This window comes from Tarenaya hassleriana, unplaced genomic scaffold (assembly GCF_000463585.1).
Source record: "Tarenaya hassleriana unplaced genomic scaffold, ASM46358v1 Cleome12, whole genome shotgun sequence".
Classification (NCBI taxonomy): Eukaryota; Viridiplantae; Streptophyta; class Magnoliopsida; order Brassicales; family Cleomaceae; genus Tarenaya; species Tarenaya hassleriana.
The window spans coordinates 3,155,837-3,172,024 of NW_010962392.1; the positions used below are offsets into that span (position 1 = coordinate 3,155,837).

General features: G+C 39.8%; 3 protein-coding genes across 4 annotated transcripts in view; 2 read left to right on the forward strand and 1 right to left on the reverse strand.

The window, feature by feature from the left end:
* The window catches only part of LOC104806829 (NAC domain-containing protein 2-like), a 1,697-nt gene extending 704 nt beyond the window's left edge, over positions 1–993 (forward strand). The window contains exons 3-4 of the mRNA XM_010531909.1: positions 14–221; positions 312–993. Of these exons, the coding sequence (XP_010530211.1) occupies positions 14–221; positions 312–773 (670 nt within the window). The 3' untranslated portion in view covers positions 774–993. The remainder of the gene's footprint in view (positions 1–13; positions 222–311) is intronic.
* Positions 994–3,183: 2,190 nt separating this feature from the next.
* LOC104806830 lies at positions 3,184–10,992 on the forward strand. The gene is made up of 8 exons (XM_010531910.1): positions 3,184–3,262; positions 3,402–3,465; positions 3,805–3,898; positions 4,022–7,079; positions 7,151–9,701; positions 9,900–10,357; positions 10,488–10,604; positions 10,700–10,992. Exons 3-8 carry the CDS (start codon positions 3,852–3,854, stop codon positions 10,847–10,849), a joined length of 6,381 nt encoding a protein of 2,126 aa, XP_010530212.1. The 5' UTR covers positions 3,184–3,262; positions 3,402–3,465; positions 3,805–3,851; the 3' UTR covers positions 10,850–10,992.
* Positions 10,993–11,480: 488 nt separating this feature from the next.
* On the reverse strand, positions 11,481–15,330 carry LOC104806831 (aldehyde dehydrogenase family 3 member H1). Of its 2 annotated transcripts, XM_010531913.1 has the most exons (11): positions 15,227–15,330; positions 14,868–15,117; positions 13,768–13,836; positions 13,597–13,693; positions 13,286–13,492; positions 12,904–13,019; positions 12,665–12,769; positions 12,402–12,574; positions 12,218–12,308; positions 11,974–12,123; positions 11,481–11,904 (listed from the first exon to the last, which is right to left on the reverse strand). In XM_010531913.1, the coding sequence occupies exons 2-11, from the start codon at positions 15,072–15,074 to the stop codon at positions 11,671–11,673; spliced, it is 1,449 nt and encodes a 482-aa protein (XP_010530215.1). In that variant the 5' UTR covers positions 15,075–15,117; positions 15,227–15,330; the 3' UTR covers positions 11,481–11,670. The 2 variants fall into 2 exon arrangements, with proteins under 2 accessions (XP_010530215.1, XP_010530214.1); XM_010531912.2 differs by having other exon boundaries at positions 14,868–15,291.
* Positions 15,331–16,188: the final 858 nt, after the last annotated feature.

Genomic DNA, 16,188 nt, shown 5'->3' on the forward strand with positions numbered 1-16,188 from the left:
CCGGATTTTCTGGGCGGCCGAACCGAGCCGCTGGAACCGGTTATTGGAAGGCGACGGGGGCGGATAAACCGATCGGTTTACCTAAACCGGTTGGGATCAAGAAAGCTTTGGTGTTCTACGCCGGTAAAGCCCCCAAGGGAGAGAAAACCAACTGGATCATGCACGAATACCGCCTTGCCGACGTAGACCGATCTGCTCGCAAGAAAAATCATAGCCTAAGGGTATGAACATTCAAAAATCCGTTTACAAATTTTGGTATCTTTCTTCGATTTCGATTCGATTGCTTAATCCGACGGTTTTGATTTCACCAGCTGGACGATTGGGTGCTTTGCCGCATATACAACAAGAAAGGAATCATCGAGAAGCGACCACCGACGATGTACAGCGGCGTCGGGAATTTCCCGGCGATACCAGAGCTGGTCGAGGAGAAGCCGAAAATGACGGCGGATCCGTACCGTATGCCTCCGCCGCAGAATCCGGCGACGAACGATTTCGTGTACTTCGAAACGTCGGATTCGATGCCGAAGCTGAACACGGAGTCGAGCTGCTCGGACCACGTGGTGTCTCCGGAATTCACCAGCGAGGTCCAGAGCGAGGCAGAGTGGAACGATTGGGCAGTGAGCAGCAACAACAATGGCGGAAGCAGTGGTAATACTAATACCCTTGATTTTGGGTATAATTACATAGATGCCACTGCGGAGAATGCGTTCGTGGGGAGTAATCAGATGTGGCGGCTGCAGGATATGTTCATGTACATGCCGAAGCAGATGTAGGGTAACGGACGCTCATACGGTAACACGAGACCGATGAATGGTTCGGTCAATGAGTGTGCCGATTTTGGGACCACGGTAGACTTGGGAGATAAAATTTTGTGGACCGTCCGATCTTTTGGGCAATGTCCCGATCGGACGGTGGATGTTGGCTGGTTGTGGACCGTCATGCTTCATTGTTAGATTTTTGGTTATGAATAAGAATTTCATTATATTAATCCTATGCTACGTCCCATCTAATATGATTTGTTCGAGCATATTTTTGGTTATGAATAAAAAAAAAATTTTGGTCCAAAATACATTTTATTAGTTTATTTTTAAATATTATTAATTGTTTCTTATTAACTATGATAGAATATGAGTAAATTTGAAAAAAAAAATCAGAAAAGGCATAGAGAATTAAAAAAAAATCATTCAGTTAAAACAAGGAAACTATTCTGAAAGTTTATTTATTTAATTACGTGGAGGCGTAATTAATTGTATGATTAAATGAAAAAAACATAATTAATTATGTGACTGAAGACTGATTCTCCATCAAAGGATTAAATGAGACAAATCTCTATCAAAGGATTAAATGAGATGAAGGCTCAATAAACCTCCTCGTTATTAAAAAAACTATTCTAAAGGTTTATTTATTTAAAAAATCCCATCATGTTGAGATAATATGGTATCTAAGACTAATAAGTAAGTCATCAATTGTCTAAATATTTCTAGAAAATGTCTGTCATTAGAATATTCAATATCCCACTATTACATAGTTTTATTTAATATAATTTTTCGGGTTTATTCGGAGAACCATTCTTGGAAAATAAATTGGCAGAGTTTTAGGTTTTCAAATAACACATACATACATACATACATATATACATACGTAATAAAAGTAAGTGAAATGTTCACATTGCAGCAGATTAATCATTCCCTCTCATTACATGGAACAGATATATGCAACTATATTATGCTCTATTATATTTATATTTATTTTATTTAAAATATGCATATCAAATAATTTAAATATTCTATCTCGCTCTATATAATAATATTTTATTTGAAATTATACAAAATTATAATATTGGAATTTATATATCGTTATATTTTTATTATATTGACTTTTTAATCAAATTAAAACTTATTAAAAATATAATCATCTTGATATATATATATATATATATATATATATGAGAGATATTTGAAGTTTTATTAATTTTCACTAAAATGGTTAATTACAATAATGACATGATGATGAAACGACTTATATGATAATATAATTTTAAATTTTAAAAAAAATTATAATTTGATATAATTTTTAGTTGAGGTCGCACTCTAAATAATATTCTAAATCAATCAAGTTTAATTTTAAAATTCTTATAGAAAAAACTGAGAAAATAGATACATAATAACTCACATCACTAAAATTTTAATCTATTAATTTTTTTCATTTGTTTCATTCTAGTTATCGTTAGATTTATTTTGATAATTATTTGGGTTTGTTTCGCTCCTAAAAATTGTTGAATTTATGGTACTTGTGGTTGACAATTTACTATAGAGATTTTTAAGAATAAAAAATCGTATAAATTTGAAAAAATATGAAGAAATGGAGAATCTATTTATAAAATAAATATTAGAATGGAATTTCAAATTAGTTTAATCTCATGCAGGTATTGCATATTTATTAGTTGGAAGAAATATTAAAATTATAGAAAATTTACACAATATTAGAATTTTATAAATTATTATATTTAAAAATTTACAAAAAAATTAAAAAATAAATTATATATCAAAATTCATTAGTTATTAATAATAACAACAAAAATAGTTTATTCACAGTTAGTATAATATCCTTTGATGTACTTATATAACAAATATTTATAACTTACAAAAAAAACATAAATAATTGTTGTCTTAATTTGTTAATCTGACAACTGTTGAAGTTGAAGGGAGTAGATCATATTGTGAATAAAAGAAACAAATATCCTTCAATACTTTTTTGGTTATTTTGTTAATCCGACACAGATATGCATCTAGCTGGAAATTCTATTTTTTTTCCTGTAAATTCCATCACAATATCTTTTAGGGTTCATAAACAGAATATTCCTCTATGCATCGTAAAATATCAAATTCTTGTACAATTTAAACTCCTAATTCATTACTAAAAAATTTAAATATATATATATATATATATAAAGGTCAACGTTAAAGAAATTCAACGTTTGTCTCGTTGTTTCGAATGACCCAACTGAAATAACCGACAAAGGAGAAGAAACGTCTGATTTATCCAAATCCATGTCATGGAATAACTTTAATTTTCCTAAAATAGAAATGCTTAAAAAATAGGATATGAAAAAAAAATGAGAAATTTTAGGAAATCTTTTTGTATTTATTGTCGGAATTTACGATCCCAGTTTTTAGTTGTAACAAAAAACCTTTGGAGTCTTACGGGTTTCTCTTCTTGTGTTTGTTTTGTTAGGAAGGGTTTGCAAAGCCAAACGTAGGAGGTAATTAATTCTTGAATTCCCTACCTTTTTTTTCTATAAAAAAAAGCATGAACAATGAAAAGATTCTTTCCTCTTAATTATGAATTGGAATACAAACGGATTAATTTAATTAATATTTTCGTTTTTTTTTTAAAAAAAGAACAATTGCAGCATCTTGGAGGATGACGGAGCTGTAGAGCACGTTTGCTTCATACACACACAAGGTATTTTTATTTATTTACAATTTAATTTTATTTTTCAAGAAATTGTTTCAATCAATTCTTGCAATTTTATCGATTCGAAGGAAGAAAATGATCAATCTGCTTTATATAAAAAAAAAAAAAGATCAATCTTACGCGTATATGTACGAGGAAAATCACAATAAAAGAACTAATATCATCCATTAAACATTTATGCCGATGGAAAATCTTGAATCTGAAAGAGAGAAGATATTAATTTTGTCAAACATCTTATTATATATATATATATATATATATATATATATTTAAAAGCGTATTGCAATTTGTTTTGCTAATATATTAATTTTTTTATATATGTAAAAGTCGGGTGGAGGAGTTGTAAATAAAGTCTGTGTGTGTATCTACCGCAAATGTCGAAGCCTCCCTCCTCTTCCCACCAACATGACACTCACTCAAGGTTTCATTTCTTTCTTCATTCAAGTTTTGTAATATCCAGAATTATTAAGATTTATATTTCATATCTTATATATATAAATATATATACACGCGATATATATAAACTATAATCTAAATTTTACAGAGAAAACAGTAAAACATCAACAGAGATGGATGATCCAGAGAAGGCGATGGTTACAATCTCACGTCTGGTGGAGCAGCTTCACTCGAAGAAGTCATCTTCCTCGGAGAGGGAGCTCAGTACGGCTCGTCTACTCGGTCTGGTCAAAGGCAAGAGAGAATGCCGAAGGGCGATCGCTCAGAACGTTCACGCAATGCCCTCTTTCATATCCCTCCTTCGGGATGGATCCCTCGTTGCCAAACTCAACGTCGCCTCAATCCTCAACGTTCTCTGCAAAGACGAGAATCTACGGTCCAAAGTCCTCATCGGAGGATGCATCCCGCCGTTGTTATCCCTTCTGAAATCTGAATCCGTCGATGCAAAGAAAGCTGCGTCCGCTGCCTTGTATGAGGTTTCTTTCTGCGGGATGAGAGATGACAATGTCGGTAGTAAGATTTTCGTCACGGAAGGCGTGGTTCCGAGTTTGTGGGATCAGCTGAAGAGGAAGAAAAACCACGATAAGACCGTCGAAGGGCATGTTCTTGGAGCTTTGAGCAATCTCTGCAGCGATAAAGAGCAGTTTTGGACGCATACACTCGAAGAAGGAGGCGTAAACGTCGTATTAAACCTTCTCCAATCCAAAAACGCGGTTTCTCAGTCGAATGCCGCGTCTTTGTTAGCTCGTCTGGTTAGGGTTTTCAACAGTAGCATACCGAGAATCATAGAATCGGGTACTATCAAAGCCTTGCTTCAGCTTCTAGGCGAGGAGAACGACATTTTCGTGCGTGCAAGCGTTATAGACGCTCTTGAAGCGATCACGTCGAAGTCGGAAGAAGCTAAGAAGGTAGTTCGAGAATCGGACGGTATCCGTCTCCTCATTGGAGCTGTGGTTGCGCCGTCTAAAGTATCGGTAGATGAAGAAATTGGTCGAGATTTACAGCGTCATGCCACACAGACTTTGGCATATTTGTGTGGAGGGTTGTCTGTCTTGATAGTGTATCTTGGGCAATTATCTCTGTCTCCACGTCTAGCCGAGCCCGTCGCCGATATTCTCGGCACCCTAGCTTACGCCCTAAGGATCTTTGACCCAAGTTCTGATCACGAAACATTTGATCCTACACAGATAGAGGGTATTCTCGTGAATCTATTGAAACCTCGGGATACTAAGTTGATCCAAGAACGTATCTTGGAGGCTATGACAAGTCTATATGGAAACATCAAGATCTCGGTATCGCTGAAAAATGCAGATGAGAAGAGAGTATTAGTCGGGATCACGATTCTCACCACCGCGGACCTACGAGAACGTATGATAACCTGTTTGTCACAACTATGCAGACAAGGAGATGTTTGGGAAGCAATCGGAAAGAGAGAAGGGATTCAAATGTTTATACCATTTCTCGGGTTATCCACTGAACAACATCAAGAATTTTCCGTCGAGTTTTTAGCGATCTTGACTGATAAGGTCGATGAAAGCAGATGGGCCATAACTTCTGCGGGCGGAATTCCTCCATTGGTTCAGATACTAAAGACTGGAGGAGTTTCTCATAAGGCTAGAGATGATGCAGTTCGAATTCTATGGAACCTATGCAGTCACAGCGAGGAAATTCGTGTCTGTGTCGAGAAAGCCGGAGCTATTCCAGCGTTCTTATGGCTTCTGAAGAACGGCGGACCAAAATCTCAAGAGACATCAGCCAAGGCCCTAATGAAACTTGTCAGCACAGCCGATTCGTCCGTGATAGAACAGGTTTTAGCTTTGTTTCTGGCGGATACTTCGAAATCAAAGGTCCATTTGACTAGAGTTCTCGGCCACGTTCTTGCGTCAGCTTCTCTTGAGGACTTTGTTCAAAAGGGATCTGCAGCTAATAACGGGTTGCGATCTCTTGTTCAGACACTCGCATCATCGAACGACAAGATGAAGGAGAATGCAGCCTCTGTCTTGGCTGATTTGTTCAATTCAAGACCAGATCTCTGCAACTGTCTTGGCATCGACGAGAGCGAGAATCTCGGCTCGAAACTTCTCACAGGAAACACTCACGCCGTCGCAACACACTTAGCCCGAGCCTTGGGCTCGTTATCCAACCCGACCAAGAAAAAGGCTCCGAAGAAGAAGCAGTATCCCGCAGAAAGCGAAGTGATCAAACCCATAATAAAATCAGCTAAGATATCCCCGATCGAGATAGCAGAGAATCCTATCTCGACCCTCGCAGACCTTCTCTCGGATCCAAACATAGCGGCCGAAGCATTAACAGAAGATGTTGTCTCAGTCTTGACAAGAGTGTTAAGAGAAGGAAGTCTTCAGGGTAAGAGAAATGCCTCACACGCTCTTCATCAGTTGTTGAAGCATTTCCAAGTTGGTGATGTGTTTAAAGGGAATGATCAGTATCGTTTCGCCGTTCCTGGACTGATCGATCTATTAAACGCAACTGATGTTGATGTTAACAACAACACGTTCATTGAGCTTTTGGAAGTAATCTCGCTTTTGGCTCAAGCTAAATATGACGTTAATCCTTTCTCAGCATTTTCTGATGTTCCCTCGAGTTTAGATTCTCTTGTCCGTTGTGTCGGAGAAGGGCATTCGTTGGTTCAAGACAAGGCGATAGAGATCCTGTCACGTTTCTGCAGGACACAACATATCCGGTTGGGCGAGCTGTTGGTCACGAGATTGAAATCGATTTGTTCATTGGCGAACAGGGTGACGAACTCACCAAACCCGGAAACCAGAGTTGGAGGAGCGGTATTGCTCATATGCGCAGTGAAGAATGACAAGAACCTGTCGGTAGAAGCTCTTGATCGATCAGGGATTTTGAAAAGCCTTGTATCCACATTACTAGATATGGCAACAAAACAGAATTTCCGAGGCGCTTCTTACACTATTGAAGTCCAGAGACCGAGATCTTTCTTACATCGGAGCACAGGCGAGTCTGAGATGTTTGATCCAGTTTCTGTCCCAGGAAGTACAATCGCCATTTGGTTACTATCTTGCATTTGTTCTTGCTATCCGAAGAACAGACTCGCCGTCATCGAAGCCAATGGACTCGAAATGATCTCCGAGAAGCTTCAAAGATACACTTCAAATATCACGGTATGTACTTTAATCATTTATCGATATGAATATCCGTATACGTTGTTGAAACCTATTGTTTGTTTTCGCAGGAATCAGCCCAAGAAACAGAAGGAATATGGATCACAACGTCATTACTGGCCATAATATTTCAGGAACCGATCACTGTCTCGTCTGCTGCAACGACACAACTTGTCCCAACTCTCGCCCGTTTGATGAAATCCGATCAGATCATCGAGAGATACTTCACCGCGCAAGCTTTGGTCGCCCTCGTGCGTAACAAGAACACAAGAACCAACACTGAAATCGCGAATTCATACATAGTGGACGGTCTGATAAATTCTGTTGGGTACTCAAATTTGGATATGAAGAGCCTTGTCGCCTTATCAGAAGAGCTCTGCCTCGAACAAAACCCTTGTGAAGTTGTTCTTATGGAGCTTTTCGAAGATGAAGGAATAAGAGGCGGATCAATGGCGAAAAAATATATTCCTATATTGGTCGATCTCTTAAAACCAAATGCAAATAGACCTGATGCCCCTCCTGTGGCAGTTCGGATTCTAACTCGTATTTCGGATAAGAGTGATCCAAACAAAGTACAAATGGCCAAGGTTGGAGCTCTAGATCTTTTAGCAAAGTACTTGTCTTTGAGCCCTCAAGATTCAACCGAGATCATTGTATCTGAACTTCTCGGATCGCTATTTCGAAACCTGGAAATCACTCAGCATGAAGCGGCCATTAGCTCGATGAGACAGCTCATTGCAGTTCTACATCTTGGGTCTAGAAGCTCTCGCTATAGTGCAGCTAGAGCTCTTCGAGAGCTTTTCAAATCTGAGCACATAAGAGACTCTGAATCTGCCTGGAAAGCATTTCCATCCCTCATCGATATGTTAAACACGACCTCGGAGATGGAGAGAGAAACCGCTCTCGGTACATTGGTTACGTTAACTTCTGGGAAGGTTCCAAAAATGGATATTCTAAACGGATTCGAAGGAAACCCGTTGAAAAACGTTTACCAGATCTTGTCCTCGAATGGTTCATCGCTTGAATCGAAGACGACTGCTGCCAAGTTGTGTTACATTATATTTGGGAACGACGGTTTCAGAACAAGGTCGTTGGCTACAGATTGCATGGAATCTCTTATATCACTCATTCAATCCGGTATTAATGATTCGGTCGAAGCTGGGATAGTCGCGCTTGACAGATTAATGGATGACAAAAACTCCGAACTAGCTGAAGGATATGAATGTCTGAATCTATGTCTCGGATTAGTCTCTGACGAAAACTACAAGATCGGTGAGGCTGCCATATCTTGTCTCATAAAGATGGCAAAAGATAAGACATCGAGAAAATTGGATCTGGTTAAATCAGGGATAATCGACAAAGCCCTTCAACAACTATCTAGATCTCCTCTGAATTCGTTGTGTTCCATAATAGCCGAGCTTTTCCGGATCCTAACAAACGTCGGCGTTGTAGCTAGGAGCCAAAGCGCGATAAAAATGGTGCAACCACTTCTCTCAATTTTACTTAGACCAGACTTGAGCCTGGACGGTCAGCTCGGCGGTTTACAAGCCATAACCAACATCTTGGAAAAGCCGAATGTTCTCGATTCTTTGGACATGGCATCTGCAACCATAGTTACACCTATGGTACCGCTGCTTCAGTCAGAATCCCTAGCGGTACAACATGCGACGATCGAACTCCTGACCCGCCTTCTTTTAGAACGGCGTTTTCAAGAAGATATTGTAACGAAGGATTTCATCGATCCACTCGTGAAACTTTCGGGGATCAGAATAAGGACCTTGCAAGAAATAGCATTAAAGGGATTACAGGCTTCATCCATTACATGGCCAAAGGAAGTTGAAGAAGCCGGAGGAATTCTCGAGCTCTCAAAGGTTATAGCCGACGAAGATCCTCAACTTCCGACTCAGCTGTGGGAATCAGTGGCTTTTGTTCTCTGCAACATCCTCAGATCCAACCCAGAACAATACTTCTTCAGAGTAACATTACATGTTCTTTCCAGGATGTTGTTCTCAACAGTAGAGAGCACAGTGATCGTAGCCCTGAATGCGTTGATCATCCGGGAGAAGTTCGAAGCTTCGAGCGTAATCACCATGGCTGAATCCGGAGCAATCGATGCATTACTCGACTTGTTGAGATCGCACCACTGCGAGGATCTTTCTGGAAGATTAGTCGAAATGATACTGAACAACCCTAAGGTGAGAGAGATGAGAATCTGCAAATTCGTGATGACACCCTTGTCCGAATACCTTTTAGATCAACAGACAACATCAGAATCGGCTAAGCTTCTGGTCGCGGTGGCTTTAGGGAACTTGGGTCAACACGAAGGACTGGCCAGAGCTACGGACTCGGCCTTTGCATGTCGAGCATTGATCAGCTTGCTAGAGGACGTGTCGAGCCAGGAGATACAAATGGTGGCGATCTGTGCATTGCAGAACTTCGTGATGCATAGCCGAACGAATCGAAAGGTTGTGGCTGAAGCTGGTGGAATCATGCTGGTTCAAGAAATGCTCATGTCCTGTAACCCGCAGGTTTCTGCTCAAGCGGCATTGATGATCAAATGTCTCTTCTCCAACCACACGCTTCAAGAGTACATGTCTCAAGATCTCGTCAAATCTCTAACTGGTAAGTTTCCGGTGTCTAATCCACGACCCATGAACTTGATCTGTAAGATTTTGACATATTTTGTCCGATTTTGATGCCAACCCATTTCGTAAACCTGAACTTGAACCCTAATTTCACCGACCCATAAGATGCCAACATGGGTACCAGAGATAACCCTAAATCGGATAAATTTCAATTTCAATACCAATTTGATCGCAGCGGCGCTTGAGAGAGAGTTCTGGACGACGGCGACGATAAACGCGGAAGTGGTGAGGACGCTAAACGTGATTCTGACGACGTTCCCGAAGCTCCGATCATCGGAAGCGACGACGATGGCCATCCCTCATCTGATCGGAGCCCTAAAATCAGGAGACAAGGAGGCGAGAGAGGCAGCGCTCGACACGCTCTACACGTTGAGGCAGTCATGGTCGAGCATGTCGACGGAGACAGCGAGATCTCAGGCGGTTCTAGCGGCGGAGGCGATCCCGGTGCTGCAGATGATGATGAAGTCTCGTCCTCAGGGCAGTTTCCGTCAGAGAGGGAATAGCCTTTTGAACTGTTTACCTGGTACCTTGGTTGTCTCCATCCATCGAGGTGATAATCTCAAGAACTCCATGGGTTCTACAAATCCCTTCTGTAGATTGACGATCGACAACTGTCCCACCAAACAAACCCAGGTACCAGATCTTGTCCGAACTCAAAACTCTGAAATTATAAAGTTTCAAACTTTGCCTTCCAGAGAACAAAAAGCTCGGAACCAATAGAGAAATCTTTTGAGATTTTAACACGTTCCATTGTTGCATCAAGGTGGTAAGAGGAAGCAGTTCACCAGTTTGGAAGGAATCATTCACATGGGACTTTGCTGTTCCTCCGAGTGGACACTTTCTCCACATTCTGTGCAAAACCAAGAACCTCTTCCGCAATGTACCTCATACTCAAATTCGGATCTCTCTGAATCATGTTTACGCTTAAAACACGTTCTGGTTTCTGACACGAATCTCTTGGTTTTTTGTCAACAGAGAACTCTTGGAAGAGTAACGATCCCCGTCGACAAGGTTCTGACCGAAGGAACGTACAGTGGAACCTTTAGCCTCGGTCAGGACAGCAGTAAAGACGGCCCTCGTAGAACTCTTGACGTTGAGATTGTATGGTCTAATCAGATGTTTTAGTCAAGAGGGGAAAGAGAATTTTATGTGAAAGAAGATGTAAAACTCCTTGTAGCTCATCAATCAGCAAACTCTAAGACACTTTATACTCATGCTTTCTATCACTACAGCGGGTTCTCTAGCATTAAGACTTTATATTTTATATACTCCGTAAGGATCCGATCAAGGTTTGGTGAATATCTCCGAGACTGTGGGAATGGCTCGCGACCTCGACCTGTTGCTTCTCGACATCGTAAATCACCATGGATACCTTTTGTACAAAAGATGTATGCAAAGGCAAACAGAACAACATTACTTTATTAACAGAGTAGTGTTCTTACCTCTGATTATGTATAGAGCTCTATACCGACGTTCCGGATTTTCTGGAAACGAGCTAAGAGATTCGTCGGAGAAATCGAGTGTACAATCCACAACAATGTGAATTCCGAAAGGAAAAAGGAAAAGCGTTATAGGATGAATCTAAAGGTTTCAATTACTAAAAGGTGATAGACAAAACGGGAAGAGTCAACTTAATCTTAGTGTCCTATGTCGTGTTAATGTACTCTACGTTTAAGGATCTTCCCTTAATGATCGAAACCCTTTTCCTACATCATCCTAACATGTCCGAACACACACACCAAAAAAAAAAAAACCATTGGTAAAAACAAACATTCGGACTTTATATGGAGTTTGGTCCGATTCTTATTGAGCACAAAACCCTCTTATTTACCACTTGCGTTTGGTTGTTCAAGCACGGATAATGTAATTTACCATTCCTATATTGTCTATAACAGGAAACCAAAACAATAGGATAAATAAATATGAAACGGCTGAGTTTGTGTCTTTTAAGATAATCCGAATATAGCTTTGAGCAAGTCCATTAGATTGCTGTTGACAAGAGCCTTGAGCAATCTAAGCTTCCCTCGGGAGTAGGGCGGGTATCGCATCGATGCGTCACCTAAAAAGCTTCGGTACAGAACCGCCTTCTTGTGACTGAAAGCGTCGAACGAGAATTTCCCGTGGTATGAGCCCATTCCACTTTCCCCGACCCCTCCGAAAGGCAGTGTGTGAAGAGCAAGCTGCAAAACATTGAGATGAGATCGAGTTTTCGGCGATATAATGACAAAGCACGCGAGTGGAGTGGTTACGTGAACAGCAATGTCGTTGACCACTACGCCTCCGGCAGAGACGTTCATTGCGAATCTCTCTTTCAGCTTCTTGTCGTTGGTAAATAGATATGCAGCAAGCGGCTTTGATCTGGAATTCACCACTTCAAAACACTCTTCCAACTTGTCGAGCTGTACAGAACAAAAACGAATGAACGGGTTTACCTTTTTTAAGTTTCTAAAGGCCAAACCGAGTGAGTCATGATGAAATCGGTGTCGTTCTTACCGTGAGGATGGGGAGGAGAGGGCCGAATATTTCTTCGCTCATGATCAGAGAGTCTCTCGGTACATCAAGCAGGATGGTTGGAGCGATTTTCCTGTGACAAAAACATAAGCATAAGGGATTCAACGTTCCTGGTCGATCGAAATGCATAGGACAGTGAAAAAGAAAAACAGATAGAGAAACTCACAGGTTAGCTCTGTCCTTTTGACCTCCATAGACGATTTTGCCAGAAACTTTCTCCTCATCCAACATCTTTGCCAGGCGATCAAAGTGGTTCGAGTTCACAATACGAGAAAGATCCTTGGACTCAATAGGGTTCTTCCCATAAAATGCTTCCAGCTCATGCTTCAGGACATCAATCTTGACAAGATAAAAGGTTAAACATTGGCAGAGAGTGTAGCCCAGGTTCTGGGTATATATTATATATATCAATTATCCATCTTAACCTACCACTTTTGGAGCATAATCTTTTGTTGTCAGGATGTAGTCGGGAGAAATACACGCCTGTCCATTGTTGCAACCCCATTTTCCGGCAATTATGCGTCTAACAGCAACCTTACAAGACACAAGAATACATTGTCAGCATTGTCGGCAAATGAAGTCGGCTGCTCCAACAGTGTGAGTGTAAAGCCTCTGGCTGGAGAATTCGAATGGAATAAGACTGGAAAAAAAAGGTTACTATTTAGTACTTGCAAATTGATGCCCGAGTCCACGACAACAGGAGATTTTCCTCCCAGCTCCAAGACAACAGGTGTGAGGTGTTTCGCTGCTGCAGCCATTATGATTCGGGCAATCCTTGAATTACCTAAACAAATCCAGAAGATTTCATCAGCAGTGAGTTTCTTTTATTTGGAATTTAAACACCAAAAATGTATCCCAAATTGACAGCCTAAACCAGGGTCATCATCACTAAACAAAATTCCATATATTGAATACAGAAAGAGATGCTATTAAACTCCATTCCTATATTAGCTCTCCTTTTTAAGTAAGATGTTATTTTCATACATTAGGGAGCTGATAGGAAGTTTGAATGCATCATTTTCCGAATAACTACAGAGGAAAAGTACGAACCTGTGTAAAATATTTTGTCCCACTTTTGCTCCAGCAAAGCAGTTGTCTCGGCCACAGCTCCTTCTACAACTCTTATGGCGGAGCAGTCTAGGTATTGTTCCATTAACTTTGCGAGCAGAGATGCTGAAGCTGGAGCAATTTCTGATGGCTTCAGGACAACAGCATTACCAGCGGCAATTGCTCCAACAACAGGGTCAAGAGACAACACTTGCGGGAAAAACAGACTGCGTCAGAACGAATAACCACGGACAAAATAGTAACAAGACCAAGACTAAAACGGTGAAGAATATGGTCAGGTGGAGTCAACATACAAAAAGGATAATTCCAAGCCGAGATTACTAAGACAACCCCCAGAGGCTCCGACACAATTTCAGCTGACGCAGGAAAGGTTGTTAGAGAAGTTTTTGCCTGTGAAAACAGATTACTTGTCAGCTGGACAACAAAAGAACACAAGTAAAGCCAGTATCCAGCATAAGCCTCACCTTCTCCGGTGTCATCCAGTCTTTTAGGTGCTTAAGTGCTAACTTAATCGAGTTTCTCAGCAGGGCTACCTGCACCGCCGCATCGATCACATGATATGCATGACCTTAACACAGTTTACGTCACAGAGAGGAAAGAGACACAAAACGGCATATGCACGTATCAACATAACAAAGGTGTTCTACTTATATTTCCAGCCACGTGATCTAAGAACCAAATGCATCAGAGATGTCTCCAACAATATGATTCCTGCCCCCATATTCCGGAATAAGATAAGGAAAACGTTTGTATTTAATACCCAAAAAACGAGCCATTGTTGACAATTGAAGAATGAGACGTCGTTAACATTTATTGAGCAGGAAAAACGAGTAGAATCATATAAAATCACATTGACAGAGATCGCTCAAACTGCATCTTAAATACCAGTAACCAAAAAAATAAGAAAAGAAAAGAAAAGCATACGAAAACATATGTCGATTGTCGACACCCTATATATGCAAGTAGTCCTAAGACATGTGTTGTGAGGAGTAGGTGGTTAGTTAATGCCGCAATACTAAAACAGAAACAATGAATGCATGGGTAGGTTGCTTTCAAGAGGACACTATCAATGTCTTTGATGGTTTCTATATATCCATCTGCCATGTTGGTTGATCCGAAAACACAGAAAAAGTTGCATTAAAGTCGGAATAGAACTGTGAATCGCCACATTCCTCCAAGTGGGCAATCAAACCCATCAAAGGCAAGAAGGAATGTGACAAGAGCAAATGCTGCGGAGACACAACTTAAAGTAGCCAAAAAACTTTATATCAAACCAGTAGCTCCAAAACTACGGCACGTCGGCACTGACATATTCCTCAAATTCAACCAAGAAATTGGGAAATCGGAACGGAATTTCACCGCCGGAATTTTCAATCAGATCACAGAAACACCAAAAAAATATGAATCCAGTTCGAACACGGAATTCAGAATCCAACGCATATTCGAAGATAACTGAAGCACACGAAATTGATGAAGAGATCCAATCAACTACGACACGGAATCGAAATCGCCAGCGCAAAAGCATGTAAACCATAGATGGAGAAAGAGAGCGAGAAGGTTTGACCTCGTAGACGGAGGACTCGAGCTCCGGCTTGCCGAGATCGTCGCGGAGGGCAGAAACGATCTCCGGCTCGTGGTGGTCGCATATCTTGAGGAGGTTCTTGAGCTGAGCCACTCTCCACTCGTACCCGCGAGTCACACCGGCGTCAAAGCTCCGCCGCAGCTCCGTCACAAGCTCGATCGCATCCACCGATTCGAACGCCTTCCCCATTCGCAGAAACCTCCTCACCACAGATTCGAATCGTATGCGAAGACTGTAAACGAAGAAAGGAGCGCAGTAACAAAAAATTTCCGATTGAATCCAGATAATATATGGATTCGTTGAGGATGACGATGAACACTCCGTTGATAACTACACTACACCTTGCGATTTGTCCTTATCTTCTAGAGGCTGTATCTCTTTCCCCTTAATCTGAGAAAGCAGACGCTTATACATATATGTACACGTATATGCATACATATGTATGTATATATGAGAACGCATATATATATAACGCGCATTATACAAATGTATATCTAATTACATAGTGTGCGTGCACGTATTACATAGTCTTGATGTAGATGTCGCGTGTCGTGCACTCGCGGGGCATCGGCGGGACTTTGATGCTTTTCTAGGGAGTGAACTCACGTGTGTGCGCGTATTTGCACGCGCTATTGAGGCACGTGGTTTTATTTTGGGATATATTTTTATATTTTTTTCATAGTATTAGCAATTGTTTTGGAAAATCTCAGATTTCACGGATGGTAGGCGAGAATTTTATGGGTGGCGTTGGGCTACAAATAGAATTCCATTATTTCTTTTTATTTTTATTATAATTATAAAATATTATATATATATATATATATATATATATATTTGCTTATATTTCTTTGATTTTAGTTTTTTAATAGAGAAAATCTCAATAAAAATCCTGTACTTTTTCTTCGTCACAATTTAAACTCTATAATTTTTTGTTGATAAAAAAAATCATGTACTTTTACAAATTGGCAAATAAAACTCTATATTTTTAAAAATTGGCAAAAAAAAAAAACACTCAACGAAAAAAATAATAATATTTCTGATGACATGGCATTCTAGTCACATGCCACATCATCAACCCTATACCACATTATCAAATCTAATATTTAATAATATTAATTAATAAAAAATAAAATTAATAAAATTAATAAAAATAAAAATTTAAAAATTATACACATTCATATATACATACATATATAATAAAATTACATATATAATAAAATGAAATATATAAATATATTTATATACATATATATATATATATATACATAATATATATATATATATATGTATAATTATATGTACG

Bases quoted from the DNA above. Each gene is read 5' to 3' on its own strand.
- LOC104806831 (XM_010531913.1), bottom strand. From the start codon at position 15,074: ATGGGGAAGGCGTTCGAATCGGTGGATGCGATCGAGCTTGTGACGGAG. The intron at 12,124-12,217 runs GTAAGAACGACA...TGTTCTGTACAG, and splicing joins CTCTCCTCCCCATCCTCACG to CTCGACAAGTTGGAAGAGTG. The intron at 11,905-11,973 runs GTAACCACTCCA...AATGTTTTGCAG, and splicing joins TCAACGACATTGCTGTTCAC to CTTGCTCTTCACACACTGCC.
- LOC104806830 (XM_010531910.1), top strand. From the start codon at position 3,852: ATGTCGAAGCCTCCCTCCTCTTCCCACCAACATGACACTCACTCAAG. The intron at 3,899-4,021 runs GTTTCATTTCTT...TAAATTTTACAG, and splicing joins CAACATGACACTCACTCAAG to AGAAAACAGTAAAACATCAA. The intron at 7,080-7,150 runs GTATGTACTTTA...TTGTTTTCGCAG, and splicing joins GATACACTTCAAATATCACG to GAATCAGCCCAAGAAACAGA.